Raw genomic sequence first — 19,393 nt, forward strand, 5'->3', positions numbered from 1 at the left:
AAAATTTAAACGTACAAAAAAGTTACAGAAGAATATTCACAAAGGGTTGTAGTAAAATGAACGGCCCATATGATTTAACCTAATAGGAACATAATCACTGCATACCTCCTGAAGAAAAACTAAGCAACAGCAAATTTTGCTGAACTCCGTTAACTGGGTTCTGAGTTAAAGAAGAAAACAAAAAATAAAAAAAGAAACTAACACCCTGTAACTTTTTTGTGACATTTTTCGTTTAAGCAAGTTTGATTAAATCGATACCATTTGGGTTCTAGATTATAACCTTGAAGTATGTAACATTCGTTGGGTGACATCCTGTATAGCATATACCCATAAAATTTATGTTGATTAAACTGTTGTAAACAAGCCATTCATTATTATCTGTGTTTTAATTTGCAACGTTTTATTAGATTCGTTATAATTTACATAATACATATAAGTAATGGAAATGAATTAAATTTTAAACAATACTTTAGATAATTTCTTGATAATTCCAATTGATGGTCGTATTATCAGAATAATCTAATTAATGACTCTAATTCCAAGAATAGACTTCTCTTAATCTTTGATTAACTTTCTGTTTCTGTCAATTAATTGGATCAAATTGGATTCATGAATAAGCTTTTGCCTCGGCTTTAGCTTAGTACAGCGCTAGCTATGTAACAAAATGATGTGTATTAACTGCCAATTTCTTTTTAATTTGAAATTATTATGTGGTTGTAATTTACCGATCAAGATGTGTGGCAGGGAGACAATGATTGTTTTTTTTCTTGGGTTTTTACACAGGCTTTACCTTGACGAATTGTGCATACAAAGTATTTTTTCACTAAAATCTTAGTTGCTGGAATTTAAAACCAATTGAAATTTGTTTTTAAAATATAGAAAACGTTTTTTGAATTATGTATCATGTACTTATTTATATTAAACTTACCACAACAAACGGAGAGTATAATATTGATGAATATGGGTGCACCATCAGTGTTACATTTTCAAAAAATTATGTACCTATCTACTAACGTTTTTACCACAAAAATATATATTTTAATAAATGTGACTCATTTCTTTCTCAATTTTGTGTTATTAAATTTTGAAGTAACATACAAATTTATTTAAATTCAGTGAGATAAAAATGTAAAGTCCAAAATAATCTAATGGGTTGTCAATAAATAATTCCAAACAATAATTTAAGATGCGGTCACGTAAAAGTTTATTAATAAATTTCAGTTTTTAAACAATGTAAAATGTATTATTGTATAAAGGACATTCAAATTTGGAATTTTTGTTTTAAATTTGACTAAACTGAAATACTCGCAACAATTATTGTTCTTATAAGGGTACTATTAGATATTTAGCAGGTACTTAATTAATTTACACTTGCCAAAATTTATTAATTTTGTTATGGTGAAATGTGCTTCAGTTTAAGTCACGCCAATGATATTAAAATAATTATTATTGTCACGAGAAAATTTGTTTTCTTATTTTGAATATTATTCAGATATTATTAGATACCCTTTGAACACTCGAAATCAAAAAATAATCACCAAGGTCTTTTTCTCACCCAGTTAAACATGTTATTAACATTTTCTGATTAATCTGAGCTCTATCAATAAAACTTCCTCGATGTAATACTGAGATGATTAGGAAAATCCAAAGGTAATGTTATTGTAAATTCATAGATATTGTATTACACAGTTTTTTAACTATTTTAGTTATGAAATGGAATAAAGTACAAATATAAGGTTATCATATTGGTATATTAAGATAAGTTTTGTTACAAGGATAGCAAATATTAGCATTGAAATACACAAAATATCTCATTTATCAGTTTTTCACATATGAATATTAAGTATTAGTATATGTTTCTATGCTATAAATGGTAATTATTATTGGTAATTTACGTTGGTACAACCGAGGATTCAGAAAAAAAAGGAACATGTAACATATCGAGTGATACAAACTTACCAGATCTTCGAAGTATAAAATAATTAAGTAGTTTTTATAATTATTTATAAAACATATTTACACACCATAATTTTAGTACGAATCCTTAGTCCCAAAAATCAGGACTTTGGGTCACACAAAAAGAACGTGCAAACAGCAAATATTTCCGAGACAAAATTAATTAAATTTAAGCAAGTTTATATAGGCAACAAGACTTACAATGAATAATCATTTAAATTTAAAACAAGAACATTTACAACACATTATTACTCAAATATTACTTCCAAATTGGTGGTTTTCCCGACAGTTTTACATTTACCATTTGTCTTAATAAATTGGTTAAAAAATTGGCCAAGTCACATAGATACATGTGACAAAAATTTTATCAAATATTTTAGTTTAAAAGAAATGCCTAGCAATTAGAAAAATAATAGAACTGGTTCTAATTTATCAGCCAATTTCTAGAAATTTTAGTAACTTTTCATTCAATGTCCATTCAATGGTATTGTCTTTATTTATTTATTTATAGCATTTCTTAGTATAGCCGGTCAAAATAGACATTTCAAATAACGAAAATTTCGACAGAGCTAAATTTTGGTGGAGACCTTGGGTACACCATTAGAAATAAAGCATCGAAAAAAATCCAAAAAACATCAAATTTTGACTTTTGACCCCGAATAACTTTTTTAGCACACATGGGATCGATGGGGACCTTTAACACTTTATTTCTAATGGTGTACCCAAGGTCTCCAGCAAAATTTAGCTCTGTCGAAATTTTCGTTATTTGACCACTATTTTTATGACTAATTTGACCGGACTAGTAGTTTTTTTATTTAATTGCCACACTGGAAGGAAAAAAATAAATTATTTAAAAAATATGTAAATAAAAAATACCTTGCATGAAAAGATTAATCAAGAAGTTGAATTATAAATTTATTTTTGCTTGACCAGAAATAATTGTTCATGATTTCACTAAAACACTGTAACACTACAAATCTTTTTTGTTTTTAAGTTGGTTGCGGTTTTGTTGACACAATTGATTTTTATTGTAAAAGATGTCTAATTTATGTAACATATTGGCAAATATAGTGAATTGTAACAATGGCGTGTGTGCCAGCTTTTTAAATATTACTATAAAATAAAATTGATACATATTTATTTTTTATTTTTGTATTAAATCATTATTTAACACATAGTTATAAAAAACGTAAAAGTAAAATGAATTTTACTGACTGTTGTGATGTCCTAGACAATAACATAATTGCACCATCTATTAATAGGAAGCTCAACTTAAATCTTATACCACTGTCCACAATTTATTTAGTAATAGAGAGATACAGAGGAATTACTTTCAAATAATTTTTTGTAATAACATAATCAGAGTCTAGTATATCACAAGTTATTAGCAATGGATGACGGTTCAAATAAAAATATTTAAAGCAAATAAAAATTTATATAAACAGTTATTAAAGAAGTTCCTTGTAGAGTTTTAATTAAATTATAGATTAGTATTAGTACTTATTCTTGCAAAGGATATTGAAATCAATTTATATAAATAAAGAATATTTTTATAAAACATTGTTTAAAAATGACTATTTTGATGTACCTTATAATAAAACATGCAGCAAATTCCATTATTCCGTTTTTATTCAAATATTGTACTATATCAACTATTAATTTGTTTAGGGCCACAGTCCGATGGCTATATGATGTACTTAAACAAAGGCCAAGATGATGAAATGCAATTTTGTTGCTACAAACGAAGTACCTTGAAAACTGCAATTGTTTACCTCAGTTTTGTACTTACCGGAGGCATACTTAGATTAATATTCCATTGGATTCCACATTGGTTTCTTTTGGCTACTTCAGAAAAGTGCAAGATCAATGAAGCCGAAATGCTACTGATAACGGTAAGATTTAAAATATAAGTCAATGATGCTATTTATAACAAGAATGAAAATAAAACTTGTATAAATGAAAGATTTTAATCACAAAAATTCTTTATTCTTAATGTGAAACACAGGTTACTTAAATAATGTTAAGGCACTGCATTGTACTGTTATCGAATATTTTATTATGAGCTTGACCCGAGGTCAGTAAATTTCAACAAAAATATTTGAATTTAACAGTGTATTGCCTTATCTGAAACTTGTCACATTCAAATTGATAATACTTATGAAATGTAATATATAGTATTTTATCTATGCATGTTTTCGTTTGTTTAACATTGGTATTTTTATGCAAAAATTTTCTCCATAGAAACTGCTCATTTGACCCTACCTTATTTATTTAATTATGTAAAGATGTCAATTTATAAGTGTATTTCAATTTCTACAAAATTGTCTTATTTATGAATAATCAGTTCTGGGGTTTTTAAGGGTGCTGGTCTAATTATTTTTTGGATCTTTCATAGAGGGCGCTAGTTATGCTACATTCTTATTACATTTTAAGTTCTAATTTTTTTAAGGTTAGAATTTTTACCATTCGGTAAATTTTTAATGTATAATTTTTTATTTTATTTTCTAAAAATAATGTCCTCTTGTTAGAACTTCCTAATGTGACCCTTAGAATATTACGGTGTATAAAATGAATTACTTTTCTCAAAATAGGCTTATGTCAAAACTTACTGATGGATGTCTCATAAGCAACGCATATATTCTTAGTAATATTTTAAATTCTAATTAACTTTATATCAAAATTTTAGTGACTGTAATTAGTCATTACTAACTAGAGTCACTAACAATCACTAAAATTTTTATATAGGATTAAGGATGTTCGATACTTCTCTTGCGGGGCAGGCGGTGCGGGAGGGAAGCCTATGCTTATACACGGTAGTTTCGTTGTAGTACCAACCTTACATAAACTAATTTGAGCGAACTAAATATAATATATATGAATGAAATTTATACAACACATATTAGCTTGCATATATTTTTTGTGTTTAATGCACGGCAATTAACTTTTTATTTGAATATAAGTGTCTATTTATTCATTAAGAGCTTGTAAAATTATGGATGAAATCTGGCATCATTGCCACTGCCATGGCGTGGTGGTAAAAGTTGGGTCAACTGTCATTACTGTCAACTGTGCTTTGCGCGTATTCCGTAAACATGAATGAACATCCAAAATACAAAGGAAAAGTAATGACTGAAAAGCAATATAAAATGTGTATGAAACAGAATGTGGATTGATGAGAAAAAAGTGATATGTCGCCTTGTCAAATTGAAGATTATGACAGAACATCTATACTGTTCATTTTGCAACGAAATCCTTTCAATTTTTGTTTCAAATTGCTATTATATTGCATTAGGTCACGAAAAATTTATTTACTATCAATTATGACTACACATGTCTTCGACTAGAATTATTATATAGTCTATAGTCGAGCTATTCAAATATAGCGCGTCAGTCGAAGCATTAAATACAGCGTACAGTATTGCCATATTTCATTTTATTGGATCAGATGTTTGTTCAAATTTGTCAAAATGTTATATATTTATTCCATTATCTCAATAATTACATTGTAAGTGCATATTTTTATTGTTTTAAAATGTTTAGTAATATTTAATTCTTTAATTAGAATTTTATTTTCCCCATCCTAACCATTTTTAAGAGCAATATTCACGTTTGATTAAAGTTTTTTCATAACTCCCATAAGAGCCTGTATATAAGAGCATAATTTTTAATATCATTTTTCAAAAAAAACTATATTGGCAATCGATCTGATATTTTTACACGAGCCAGTTGGCATATTTATTAACAGGTTTCAATGATTTTGAAACCTTTCTTACCATTTATTTTCCGGTATCGAACCTCCTTAATTAGAGTTTAAAATATTTCTAAGAATGTATGCGTTGTTTGTGATCAATAAGTTTTGACATAAGCCTACTTTGAGAAAAGTCACACCTTAATATTGTAAGAGTTCAATTATTAAAAGCCTTTTTTTTTGAAAACCGTCTACATTAGGAAGTTCTAACAAGAGTATATTACTTTTAGAAAATAAAATTGTACTTAGAAATTGGAGCCCGAATGGTAAAAAACCTAACCTTAAATAAATTATAACTTAAAATGTAATAGGAATGTAGCATAACTAGCGCCCTCTATGAAATATCCAAAAAATAATTAGACCAGCATATTTGGTATCCTTAAAAACCCCGGAATACAAAATGTCATAAAAATATTTCGCACCGTTTGGAAATTTTCATAAAAATTCTATTTAAAATTTTTTATTTTATCTGTATCTCGAAAACAAGAGGAGGTAGACATATAGTTGATATGACAAAAAATGCTTATTTTTTGTCCTACTATCACCCCATGTATTTACGGAAGGTCTTTCTGAAACACCCTGTATATTTTATTCTGGAGGCATGTGCTGTTATGTCTAAAAAACTGATTCCTTAATGTTAAATCTTGTATAGTTACAAGAGATGGTACATTTAAATTTTTATTTTAGGAAATTTACAATAAAAACCATAAAATTTATCATGTAAAACCATTGAAAGTATTGACTCCAGAAAATGTGGCAAAACTGCGAAATGACGACAATTTACTCAATCATCATCACGTTTTGGTTAGCGAATCACCTCCAGCTCTTTCCGTTCACTTTGAGAACGGACATTTTCGAGATCTCGACAAGTAAGTAGGAAATAGTGATTTTTAATTAATTTTCCTTGTCCTTCTTCCTATATATTTTTTTCTAACATGATTTTTTTTACTCGTTGCCTAAGCTTTTAACTTTAAAAGTTGTTTGGGTGAAAATAATATGATTTTCTTTATGCCATTTTTAATTAGATGCCTCTTTTAATATTGTCCTGGTTACAATTAAAAAGAAAATAGCTCTGTTGCTATCTAAAGACATTTTGTTGAAATGTTTGCACATATTTTCTCCCAAAGAATTTGTGGCTAAAGGATAGATTTACTTTTTTTGTTACGCCTTTAAAATTTCCTAGATTCTCCCGTTCCCTGCCCATTAACATATGATTCTGCAGAATTTCCCCAAAATTCCAAGAAAAAGTATGTATGCACGTACCATAAATGTATGTCATGTACTACCTTGGATTGGAACTTTTCAGGTTGTTGATGTTCTCATGTAAAAAGGTGACGTACATCTGGGACAATGAAAAGCAAGAATTCGTTAAATTAGTCGGTCTAGATAGAGGAGTATCTTGTGAGATATTCCACAAATACAAACCATTAAGTCCAAGTGAGCAATTCATGAGGTAAAAATAACGATAGGATAAAAATTTATTACGTTATCGTAATATTTTGATTTTTTAGGAGACTGGTTTACGGACCAAATAAGATTGTAGTAAAAGAATTGTCAATTTGCACCTTACTATGCCTCGAAGTTCTCAATCCTTTCTACATCTTCCAAATCTTAAGCTTTATATTATGGTTTGCCGATGATTACTATTATTATGCCGCCACTATTATGCTTATGGCCATGGGCGGCATCAGCATGTCGGTGATGCAAACAAGAAAAGTAAGTGGATTTGTTGTAGGTGTGATGCTGATGACAGATTTTACTTTTTAATTTTCTTTAGAAGGTTATAAATTATTTTTTGCTTGAAACTTCAGTTCCGTGTATTGTCCTAAGTCCATAGTTCATGATAAAGAATGCAGAAATTTTTATTTCTATTTTCATACAATTTATTTTCTGTGTCCGTTATATTAAAAATATTTTCTGAAGTTACTTATTTGTGTTTTACTTTTTTCTCCATTTATTTGAGTATTTATTTGCTTTTTAGAATCAAAGAAATTTGAGGTCTACTTGTCATAGCAGCGATGTATGTACCGTTCTGCGGCGAATGCCGAAAAGCAATTTGAACGAAGTCGATATGGCATACAAGAGTGAGACTATATCAACCGAGTACTTAGTACCGGGAGATATATTGGAAATACCCTCCCATGGGTGCGTTATGTACTGTGACGCGTTGTTACTTACGGGAAATTGCATTCTCAATGAATCGATGTTGACAGGTTTGTTTAAATTTAAAAATTGAGATTGTAGGGTGAAAATCTTTGTTTATTTTAGGTGAGTCAGTGCCGGTGACCAAAACGGCACTGCCTAATGTATCTAGCGCCGCCTACGATCCAAAGGAGCATGCGAGGCATACTTTGTTCTGTGGTACGCACGTTATACAAACAAGGTACTTTGGAAATGAAAAAGTGCTGGCAGTTGTAGTTAGAACCGGATTTTCGACAGCTAAAGGTTAGAACTATACACTTTTTTTATTAGCTTTTTTAACTTTACTTTAAAGGTATTGACACTATTGACTAAATCGAATTGTTTATAAATATTTTTCAATAAGAATTTGGATGATGCCAATAATTGAACATTTTTAATTTCTCGTTTTTTTATTTAATCAAAAACCAAAAGGGTTTTCTGAATTGAATTACAGTAATACCCCGAATGTATGCAATAAGTTGAACTAAGCGACAACCGTGTAATTCGTATTGCGTAAGTCGGGGTACAATTTTACATATGAGTTCATACAAGTTATGTTTAATAGGGACCAAAAACTAAAGAAAACAATAATTTAGTAGAAAAATGTATAATAAAATCTTAGAAAATACAACATGTTGAGTTATGGGGAGGGAAAATAATAAAATGTAATCTGAGTAAATAATTTTTAATGAGATTTTTATATAGCTTTTATAGCGTCACACTTAAGTAGACTGCATACAGACTAATACTTAATAGGACAAAGATAATTCGGTTTTTATATAAGCATTTCTGCTGATCAGCGTATTTAGCCACAGCGTCGGCCTTGGTGGAATAAGTTTAACTTAGGACTATAAACACCATTAACACGTGCTAAGTATACAGAGTGTTCGACTTATTTTATTTTGCGTTTATCCAATACAACAATTATGATTTGCGAAAATGTAATCTGAAGTTATTTTGAGATAGAAGGCTTCATAAAATGCAGCCAAGTCGTCTGACAAATCAGACTTTTTCTTCTCACACATAATTTTTTAATTCCTTGTCTTGTAGCAGAAAAGTGCTCTTCGTTGGAGTCTATGCTTTCTAAAATTTGTAATGCTTTTTCAATTGAACTGGGGCCTTCTGTCAAATTTGGAACCATCGTTTGATCTTCTAGTTGAACTGGATCTAAAAAATCCGGTTCTTCAATGTCTTGCTCTTGCTCTTGTATTTCTATAAGCTTATCAATTAATTGTCAGTTCCTGATTGTGTGAATCTAGTAGTTCTTGAACGTCATCACTATAATCTTCTATTTATTTGTCTGGCAAGATCAAAACTTCTTTAATCATATTACCAATTTCGTCAAGCTCTGGAACTGATTCCGTCGAGTTTCAGTGGTGAAAAAAAATGGACACTGATTTCTTCTTGTGAAATTTAATTTCAAGATTGTTAATGATTCTCATGGCACACAGTGGGGCAGAATCCCAAAAAGCTAGTCAGAAATAAAAATGTTTAGAAATCGATCTGAAATTTGTTACTCGGGGGTTTTCGGGTCGTTGATTACGAATTTGGGATCAAAATTACAAAATTCTATTTGGAGGATTTAATATAATGATATCAGAAGTAGAAAAATTTTGTAAACAGGGTTTTCCGAGTCGTAGATTAAGAATTTAAAGATAATATCACTCAAATAAAAAAATTGTTCATTAAAAATTGTTTATTTACAATAAAATAATAATTTTAAAAGAAATATAATTTCAGTAAGAACATTGTATTCCTTTTTAAACTGCAAATATTAACTAAAATAATCTCACATCTATCAAGCGCGAGAAAAATGTAAAAATGACAATTGACATATAAAACTATTGTATCGGAAATTGTGTATTCGACTCCCATGCCAAAGTTATAATATAAGATTTTTTTTTTTATAAAAAAAACATGAAAAATCTTCATTTGTAGCAGCATCAGCATCTGTCGAATCTTCTGAAGTTGAAACAATTTCCTCTTTATTCACAATTGTTTCATGTCTTACAGTTAGAGGTAATAATAATATTATTGCATCTGACGACAGTGATCTAAGTTGTTTCGTAGGTAGTTGCCTACAACTTGATGTATATGGATCTAATAATAATACTAGAAATCTTAAAAAAATATCGTCTACAACCTTTGTTCTCGAGTATTTGCCCTCACGATATGCTTTTTGGAGATGAACTTCATTTTACATTATATTTTACACAAACCTATATAAAAACTCGTTAGTTAGAACGACTGTCGATTTCGGTAGACTAAACTTCTGTGTGACTTCACAAATTTTTATTTTTGCATCGACGTCTTTGATAATGTTAAGTTTACATTCCAGAGATAATGTTTTTCCTTTTTTTTGATGCAAAAGAATCAGTTCTACTTCATTTGGCTGACAGTAGAGTCTGTTAAGTCTCCTTCATTATAAAAAAACACACAGTATAAATACATACCGAAACACAAAATTGTAAACTATTCTTCAACTGCGCGTGAAACATGTAAGTTGAACGCTAGTGTGGATGGAGTGGGGAAATAATAGAAGAATTGACGAGAAGATTTAAAAATCGTGTAACTTGATGGTAAACTTTTAGAGTTAATTTGAATTAATTCAATACCTTTATAGTAAAGTAACTACTAAAGGTTAAATGAGAACCTTTTGATTGAAACGAATTATAAATGAATTAATTTTTCTTTAAGGAAATTTGGTTAGAAGCATCTTATACCCCCCACCGGTCGATTTCCGTTTTGAAAAAGATTCCTACAGATTCGTCACCCTTCTGGGTTTCATCGCTTTCATAGGATTCATTTATACTGTAGTAACTAAGGTAATAAATAACGAGTAACTTATCATGGCGTTGTGATAACATATTTTCTCTTAGGTGATGAGAGGCGTGCACGCCAGAGACTTAATTTTAGAAGCCTGCGATTTGATAACAATCGTCGTACCTCCCGCTTTGCCGGCGGCCATGACGGTGGGAAGATTCTATGCCCAGATAAGGTTAAAGAGGAAAGAAATCTTCTGTATATCGCCAAGGACCATTAACGTGTCCGGCTCTATAAATTGCGTTTGTTTCGATAAGGTGGGATTTATAAAATTAATGCAATTAACTCGTGTAAAAATCAAATTTGTTTTTAGACCGGAACTTTAACGGAGGACGGTTTAGACCTGCTCTGCGTAGTTCCCATTGAAGAAAAAGGGTTTAGGATGCCAGTGAAGAATGTGGAGAGTTTACCTTACAATTTATTTGTTTATGGACTGGTTTCGTGTCATTCTTTGACGATAATCGACAAACAGATTGTGGGAGATCCACTTGATTTAAAGGTTTGTATGTGCTACAAATTTATCGTTTAGAAGATCTACCAACCACAGGTGTGTTAAAAGTGAAGGAGCGTTTATATTCATATTTAAGCATTTATAATTGAATGTAATGAAAATAACTATTATATGGGCTATATGCCTCGATTAGCATTGAACTACACCAGAAATATCCATTAAATACATCTACCGATGAAAGTGCTGAACCTCACTGTCCGTTTTGACGGGATTGGTGAAATCGATCGGTAGCGCGGTATGTTAAAGACACACAGGTTTAACATTTGTTCCGTTTCAACCCATTTATTTTTATTTTTCTACATAGTCTCCTTGTAAGCATCCCTTTAACCCATCCAAAGTACTTGGCATCTTTTTCTGTGAAATAATTCTTTACGAAGGTGGTGGCCTTCTCATTTGACGAAAATCTCTGTCCTCCGAGCGCAACTTTTAGTTTAGCGAACAAAAAAGTCGCTTTTAGCAGTTTAAACTGTAATTCGTGGGTGAGAGACGGCGCATTGTCTTGGTGAAACAAATTTTTTGTTTTTCACAAAAGAGGCTGTTTTTCCGCAGTATTAATGATGGGTAGTATGCTCCAGTAATGGTTTTTTAAAAACAGAATATTGCTGAAATATTTTTGGAGTTTTATTGATAAAACCTCTAAAAATAGTAGATGTTATATTTTATTATCTTTTTTCCATGTTTTCTATATCTTGTTGCCTTCTAAACTGATATGCCTATGGATTTTTGATTTCCGCATGCTTCGCCTCCGTACTAGTCGAAGAGCTAGCGATGCGTTACTCTCCATAATTACACCATTTGGTGATCTTGAACGATATTATCGTCAGTGGTTGTTGTTTTTGGATGTGCCGAACGTTCATCGTCTCCCAAGTTAGTACGGCCATTAAATTCAGCTGCCCAAACTTTCACACTCATATATGATGATGCAGAGTCCCCGTACACAGCGTCCAACTCGATTTTTTCCATTTCCACAAAAACACTCGCATCGACTCACCCATACGATTGGCAAACAACTGCCTGTGATGGCTGAAAATTTGGTGAGTATCTTTCAAAAGATGCGCAAACACAATCCCTATCTTTTGTTGATGAGTGCTGCCATCTTCATCTTGAGGTCGGAAACTTTTCAGACCACTCACATATAATAAATAGTTGCTTACCACAAAGTTATAGTGAGCCTTTCTTCTGCACCGATCGACCTCCTCAAAATTGTTACCTGTTTTGTAATGTAAGGTCGTATAACATCCAGTAGATTGTCAAAAGACTATCGACATTCGATAATATCCAAAAAATTTTCTTTGTATTTCCAAATTTCGATAAGATTTAAAAAAGCTCTTATTTCACTCATCTCTATAGTAGGGATGTATGCAAAATCTTCGTGACAGAGGATGCCGTAATAAGCGAGTTACTTCTAAACTGCAAATAATTTATGTCACCTTTTTGGTGCAACATCCTGACCCCAAGTATGGCAAGATGGGATAGTGTGGACCATCATTGTTTTGAGGAAGCATAAAAATTTCCAATTTTTTTAGTGATGTTTGAAAGCTTGTATCTTTGTGAATAATGGTCATATTGAGAAAATAAAAAAGAGCATTTTAAAGCTTGAAGATATTTTTGAGATGAAAAAATTTTTTGAGCATCACTCTCGATGCAGTTAAAAGAAAGTGCAAGGAAAAAATTTTACAATTTTTTTCAAAACTGCCCATGGGTTCAGAAATTTTTTTCAGGCTTAATTAATGCCAAGGTCATTTAGCCTGATTCCTCAGCTTCAATTTGGTTCCTTTTTATTTTTTTGATCATTAATATCTCATGAGATAATGATCGTACAGCGAACGGAAGGTGGGTTTTGGAAACTTCAATTAATCCTCTTCAAGGGCCTTTTGGTATGTACAAGAATTTTTTTTTATACTCCGTATTAATTTGAAAAAGTGCAAAAAAATGACTTTTTTGTGCTGTTTTGGAAAATCAATGATTACTTTGCAAATATTGTAAAAAGTACAAATGTTTGTATTTTTTTTAGCTCATGGAGCCTGTAAATTTTGAAATTGATCGGTCGAACCGTTTTCTTTTTCTGAATCGTCAAAATTTTATAAAAAATTAAAGGAGCAGGTTTATTGCTCTTTAAACATCAATCAATGATTATTAAGATGAACAAAAATGTTTTGCATTATTTTTTTCACAACTTCGTGTTACATACTTACTCATCAAATATAGAAAAAAAAAATTGTTTTTAATTCAATTTTGGAAAAAGAATTGCCGATATTTCAATGAGAAAAATTCGTATAGAAAATAAGAAACCAAATTGAAGCTGAGGAATTAGGCTAAATGACCCTGGCAAAAAAAAAATGTTTGCCTTGCATTATTTCTTTTAATTGCGCAAAGAGATGCTGAAAAAAGTTTTTCATCTCCAGAATCTTTAAACTTCAACATGCTATTTTTATTTTTCCGATACGATCATTATTTACAAAGTTACACCCTTTCAAAAATCACTAAAAAAATTTGGAAATTTTTCTGCTCTCTTAATGTTTTTGCTAAATGCATCCAAGTTTAAAATTCAATTACAGTGTAATCTGTTGTATGTTTTTATATTAGGCTTGCCTACTTGTGAATAAACTACAGGCTTAAAAAATATAATTGTACGCGGGAGCACAAATGGCTCCATCTGTCGTGCAGACTCCCAACTGTGCAATTCAAATGGCTACAGTAGGAAGCGACCTGCTATATTGCAGGTACTTGGTTGCACGACTGCCACCCACAGAGGATGTAACACAATGTTTGAGTTGTCAGTGTTACGAGAAACAACTACTCCGAGAGCTATATGCTCCCACCAGCGTTGAATTATACTCGCAACACCTAGTGCAACAGCTAGGATCGTTTGTCAGTTTACCCACCAGGCACAGACCGGTTTCGGACTTATTAGTCCTTATCAGTGTGTCATAGGTGCGACAACTGACAAATGACCCAGCTGTTCTTCGTCGTATCATCACAAAAAGGAAATATATTGTACGTGGGAGTGCAAATGGCTCCATCTGTCGTGCGGACTCCCAACTATGCCATTGAAATGGCTACAGTAGGAAGCGACCTGCTATATTGCAGGTACTTGGATGCACGACTGCCACCCACAGAGGGTGTAACACAATGTTTGAGTTGTCAATGTTACGAGAAACAACTACTCCGAGAGCTATTTGCCCCTACCGGCATTGAATTATACTCGCGACACCTAGTGCAACAGCTAGGATCTTTTGTCAGTTTACCCACCAGGCACAGACTGGTTTCGGACTTATTAGTCCTCATCAGTGTGTCATAGGTGGCGTACAATGTATTTCCTTTTCGTGATGATACGACGAAGAACAGCTGGGTCGTTTGTCGGTTGTCGCACCTATGACACACTGATGAGGACTAATAAGTCCGAAACTGGTCTGTGCCTGGTGGGTAAACTGACAAACGATCCTAACTGTTGCACTAGGTGTTGCGAGTATAATTCAACGCTGGTAGGAGCATATAGCTCTCGGAGTAGTTGTTTCTCGTAACACTGACAACTCAAACTTAAAAAATATAATTTCAATGTCTAAATATGAAAAATCTCATACAAGCTGGTATTTCCAAGTTGTGTCAAAAACAGTCATTTCTGAGCGGCTTAATCAATTAATTATTGGAAGTTCTATAAAAAATACCAAAAACTCTCTTATATTTCAGATGTTTGAGAGCACGAAGTGGGTTATGGAGGAACACGACGTCGCCGACAATAACAAATTCAACATGATTTTCCCTACCGTACTTAAACCGCCAAAGAACCGGCCTAGCTCCCAGCAAAACCTGGAAGGCCTACAGATCGGTATAATAAGAGAATTTCCGTTCTCAAGTAGCTCGCAACGCATGGGTGTTATCGTGAGACGTCTCAATGGCACCCATTTCGAATATTACTGCAAGGGTTCTCCCGAAATGATACTAAATTTTGTACGAAAGGCATCTGTACCCGACGACTTTCTGGACGTCTTGGAATCTTATACCCAAGAAGGGTATCGCGTCATCGCCTTGGCACATAAAGAGTTGAAACTGTCTTACGCTAAGGTTCAAAAAGTCCAAAGGGAGTCCATAGAGAAGGATATGGATCTGCTTGGATTGATAGTGTTGGAGAACAGATTAAAACCTGATACTACTCCTTGCATTCAGGCTCTTAACGACGCGAATATAAGAGTTATTATGGTTACGGGTGACAACATTTTGACGGCTCTAAGTGTGGCGAAAGACTGCGATATAGTCACGCCCTGTCAAAGCATAATAACCGTTAACGTCGACAATAGCCATCCTCCGAACTTATACTACACCTTGACGAACACGAAAAGTAAACAGTTGCCGACAGATTTGAGTGTTCTAACAAATTCTGCCAGCGTGATGAGTTTGGACACCATCGAAAGCCAGGTGCAAACTATAACCAATAGTAGCATGGTGAAGGCTGATCCCAAACGGCCGAGTTTGATGTTCAATAATTATCGATTTGCTATGACCGGAAGAGTCTGGGGTGTGGTGAAAGAGTATTATCCGGAATTGCTGCCTAGGCTTTGTACCAGAGGTAAGATATTTTTCAAAAAAATCTTTCTTAACTTTTTAACTACACAAAATGATTTTTTTTTACATTTCTATTCTAGGTAATATTTTTGCAAGGATGGGTCCTGATCAGAAACAGCAACTAATTCAAGAGTTGCAGAGTTTGGGATATTGTGTTGGTAAGTTTGATTCATACTTTCTTTTTTTTTTTTCAAATATTCATTAAAAAATAATAATAGTTTCATGTTTTACATAAATGGCACTACATTAAGTTACAGCGCTATATACTCCTTGTGATACTTTAACTTTGAGAAATTTACTTGTGTTATCATAAAACTTTGATTTCTCATTCAACTTTCTGAAAAAAAAAGTAATCAGTTTCACAGCTATTATGTCTATGGATAAACCTGTACAAATCATAAATAATTGCTTATTTATATTTTTCGAATTTTATGTGATAGCAAATGTTAGGCAACCAAATTTACACCATTGGTAATGATTAACACAAAATTCCCTAGACACGCTTAATGTTGGTGGTGTGCATATTTCTATTTTCTTTTATAAAAATGCCTGCAAAATGCAATGTTTTCTCTTAAAAAATCACTCATTTATTAATGTTACAGTTAAATTGCAAATAAATATAGAGATTTGGACAAATACTACCAATTATACAGGGTGGCCCAATTAAAACAGCACCTGAAATATTTTCATTGCAATAGGTTTTTCCGAAAAACCCTGAAATAGGTTGATTTTGCTTTCAAGGGGGACAACTTTTCATCATAAATTCATGGATGTAGGGTCATCCCCCTAAACGGGGTGGCAACCCCTTCAAAAATCTTAAATCGCATGGGGGGTTAAGTGGCACATCGTTTTAAAGGTATTTCAATTCTCTTTACAAACATGCTAAAAATTTTTTGTTCTGCCTGAAAATTAATGTAAAGAGACTGTTGGAATTGTCGGTGAAAGAAGTCAAGAAAAAAGTCTTGAAATAGTAATAAAAAACTCATCGGATAATGAAACTGAAAAATAAGGTTTATCATCGAAGTCTTGATCAGGTCATGGGTTTTATTAGAATTTTAAATGTAGTTTTGTTCTGATTTTACATCAATCAGAATTGTCTAGGTAATGAATTCCATTGATTTGTTATTATTCGCTATTTTGAAGCAAACGATTCAAATTATCATGGCTTACAACACTGCAGAGAGAATTGAAATTAAAATGTTCGGGAAAATGTTGAATATAGGTTTTATTGTATTTTAAATGGGTTGTAATTTGAACACTTAATTAATTAAAATTTGTTTGAAAACTTTTTTTTTTGGATTTATTTCACTGACACCTCCAACAGGTTTTTTACATTAATTTTAAGGCGGAACAAAAAAATTTTCGCATGTCTGCAAAGGGAATTGAAATACCTTTAAAATGATGTGCCTCTTAACCCCGTGCCATTTAAGATTCTTGAAGGGGTTGCCGCCCCGTTTACGGAGATGATCCTGCATCCATGAATTTTTATGATCGAAAGATGTCCCCCTTGAAAGAAAAATCGACCTGTTTCGGGGTTTTCCGAAAAAACCTGATGCTTTGAAAATATTTCAGGTGGACTGTTTTAATTGGGCTAGCATGTACAGGTTCGGAAAGTACCGATGGTCCATCTGCCGTTACGTGAGAGCGATAAAGTAAGATATAGAAATCCATGCGATAGAGAAGGATGGCTATAATGAAGGCTTGTCTTAGTCACCGCCCGTTCCGCCCTTCCACAAATAAGATCCACTTCTTATTTGTGGAAGGGCGAAATGGGCGGTGACTATTAGACGCCTTCATTACAGCCATCTTTCTCTATCGCACAGATTTCTATGACTTACTTTATCGCTCTCAAGTAACGGCAGATGGACCATAGGTACTTTCCGACCCTGTATAATGTATACGAGTATATAATTCTAAAATTGCAAGTGTCTCTCAAATATTAGGCCCAAGTTTCTAGACAGTAGTTTTTATAACTTTTTGGAAATTCAAATTCTGTTGAAAACTATGTTTGAATATATTTTTTCTGATTTTAATACCAAAACCAAAACCTTCTGCACAACAATGTGATGCTTTAGTAGTGTTTTACTGGCATTCACTGTAGATTAACAGCGTATCACGAAACCCATTGTTGTCATACATATCATATAATGATAGCTATTACTACTAATTTAATCTATGTACATTCTAACACAAATTGTCTAATCTCTAACACGACAAAACTAAATTCTTAGTTTTCAACATCACACAACATGACACTGTTATGTAGACGCATGGCATGACTAGGGCACAAGTAACAACCCGCCCTAGAGGATGTAATTTTTAAATGTAAATGTCTGTGGTCAATGCTTAGCGGTTTTGTTTTTTGTGGTGTACTAGTTGCTACCCCAGTTCGGAACCCGCTAATTTTCTTAAAGAGGTATATGGGTTTACTCAAATGCACAGATTTACTTGAAATTTTTTTTGAATAAATTTTGAGATGTTCAAAGTTGTACATTTTAACATAGGTTTATATGACGAAGATGAACGGTGCTGCTCATTTTTTGCCCATAACTGAGAAAAAAATGTAGAAATTGTGAAACAAATTTTTTCCATAGATAGTACATAGTATTATCTTATTTTTAATGTAAAACTGATGTAAGTTTTGAAGATAGTACAGTTATATTAATTAGAAACAGAAACCAATAATTGCATTTTTCTCTGACTTCTGACTTGAGGATTAATGTGGCAACATCGCAATCAGCTGACAGCAAGGAGGGAATACATTTGAAAGACTTGATAAAAACGAAATTGATTTCAAACATGCACATTTTTCCTAAATCCCATCAACAATAAATTAACCACAACAGATTATTTTTTGTAATGTTTTTAAAAAAGTAGATTAATTAAAAAAGACTAGGAAGCTGTGATATATTTATTGGAATAAAAAATACAGTTGATAAATCCTTTTAATATATTATATATTATTATAAAAACATCGTAATCATTACCCAGCAATATTTAGGGTTATATAAAGGTTTCTTTACTTGATTAACATAATTAGTAATACTTGAGATAAAAGCATTTGTACGGAATAACAATGGACATAAATATTTCTCAGCAAACTTTATATCTAAAAAATTAGTTATAGTTGCAAAACTTTTGTAACATTACTAAAATAGAGATTAAAAACACTAACAGTGAGTAATAATTTAATTTCTGTCACAGAACCAGGGAGACTAGTCTCCATGCACAGAACCTTCAAAATTGCATCCAACATTTTCTTTGACTTGGACGAGAGATGGGCGCGAGTGTCATTTCATTTCTTTAGCACTAACATAATTCTCGTTGTTTTACCAGTTCACATGATTTACGGATTTTAAATAAAGGATACAAATCTTCGCGAGGATAATACGATATATTTGCTATATATAATTAATTATTATATTGTACATAGTTTACACACAATACATTTTTGAACGCGTACGCGTCTTTACCCGAATTTGATGCGCAATATCTCTGATGTCCGAGGTCTGTAGGTTCGCAGTGTGTACAACTGCTAGTCAATTATTAGCGCTGTTACCACATCTACATAGTCTTTATGCGTTATATTATTCTTTTGCAACTATCACATG

The 19,393-nt window shown here is 32.1% G+C and overlaps 1 protein-coding gene across 1 annotated transcript in view; it reads left to right on the forward strand.

Moving 5' to 3' along the window:
• LOC108915227 (probable cation-transporting ATPase 13A3) overlaps positions 1–19,393 on the forward strand; it is a 34,692-nt gene that overhangs the window by 12,320 nt on the left and 2,979 nt on the right. The window contains exons 3-13 of the mRNA XM_018721202.1: positions 3,625–3,848; positions 6,392–6,573; positions 7,011–7,157; positions 7,216–7,420; positions 7,686–7,917; positions 7,973–8,149; positions 10,583–10,710; positions 10,765–10,965; positions 11,022–11,207; positions 14,910–15,786; positions 15,863–15,940. Of these exons, the coding sequence (XP_018576718.1) occupies positions 3,625–3,848; positions 6,392–6,573; positions 7,011–7,157; positions 7,216–7,420; positions 7,686–7,917; positions 7,973–8,149; positions 10,583–10,710; positions 10,765–10,965; positions 11,022–11,207; positions 14,910–15,786; positions 15,863–15,940 (2,637 nt within the window). The remainder of the gene's footprint in view (positions 1–3,624; positions 3,849–6,391; positions 6,574–7,010; positions 7,158–7,215; positions 7,421–7,685; positions 7,918–7,972; positions 8,150–10,582; positions 10,711–10,764; positions 10,966–11,021; positions 11,208–14,909; positions 15,787–15,862; positions 15,941–19,393) is intronic.

Source organism: Anoplophora glabripennis, unplaced genomic scaffold (genome assembly GCF_000390285.2).
Source record: "Anoplophora glabripennis isolate ALB-LARVAE unplaced genomic scaffold, Agla_2.0 scaffold945, whole genome shotgun sequence".
NCBI classification, from domain to species: Eukaryota; Metazoa; Arthropoda; class Insecta; order Coleoptera; family Cerambycidae; genus Anoplophora; species Anoplophora glabripennis.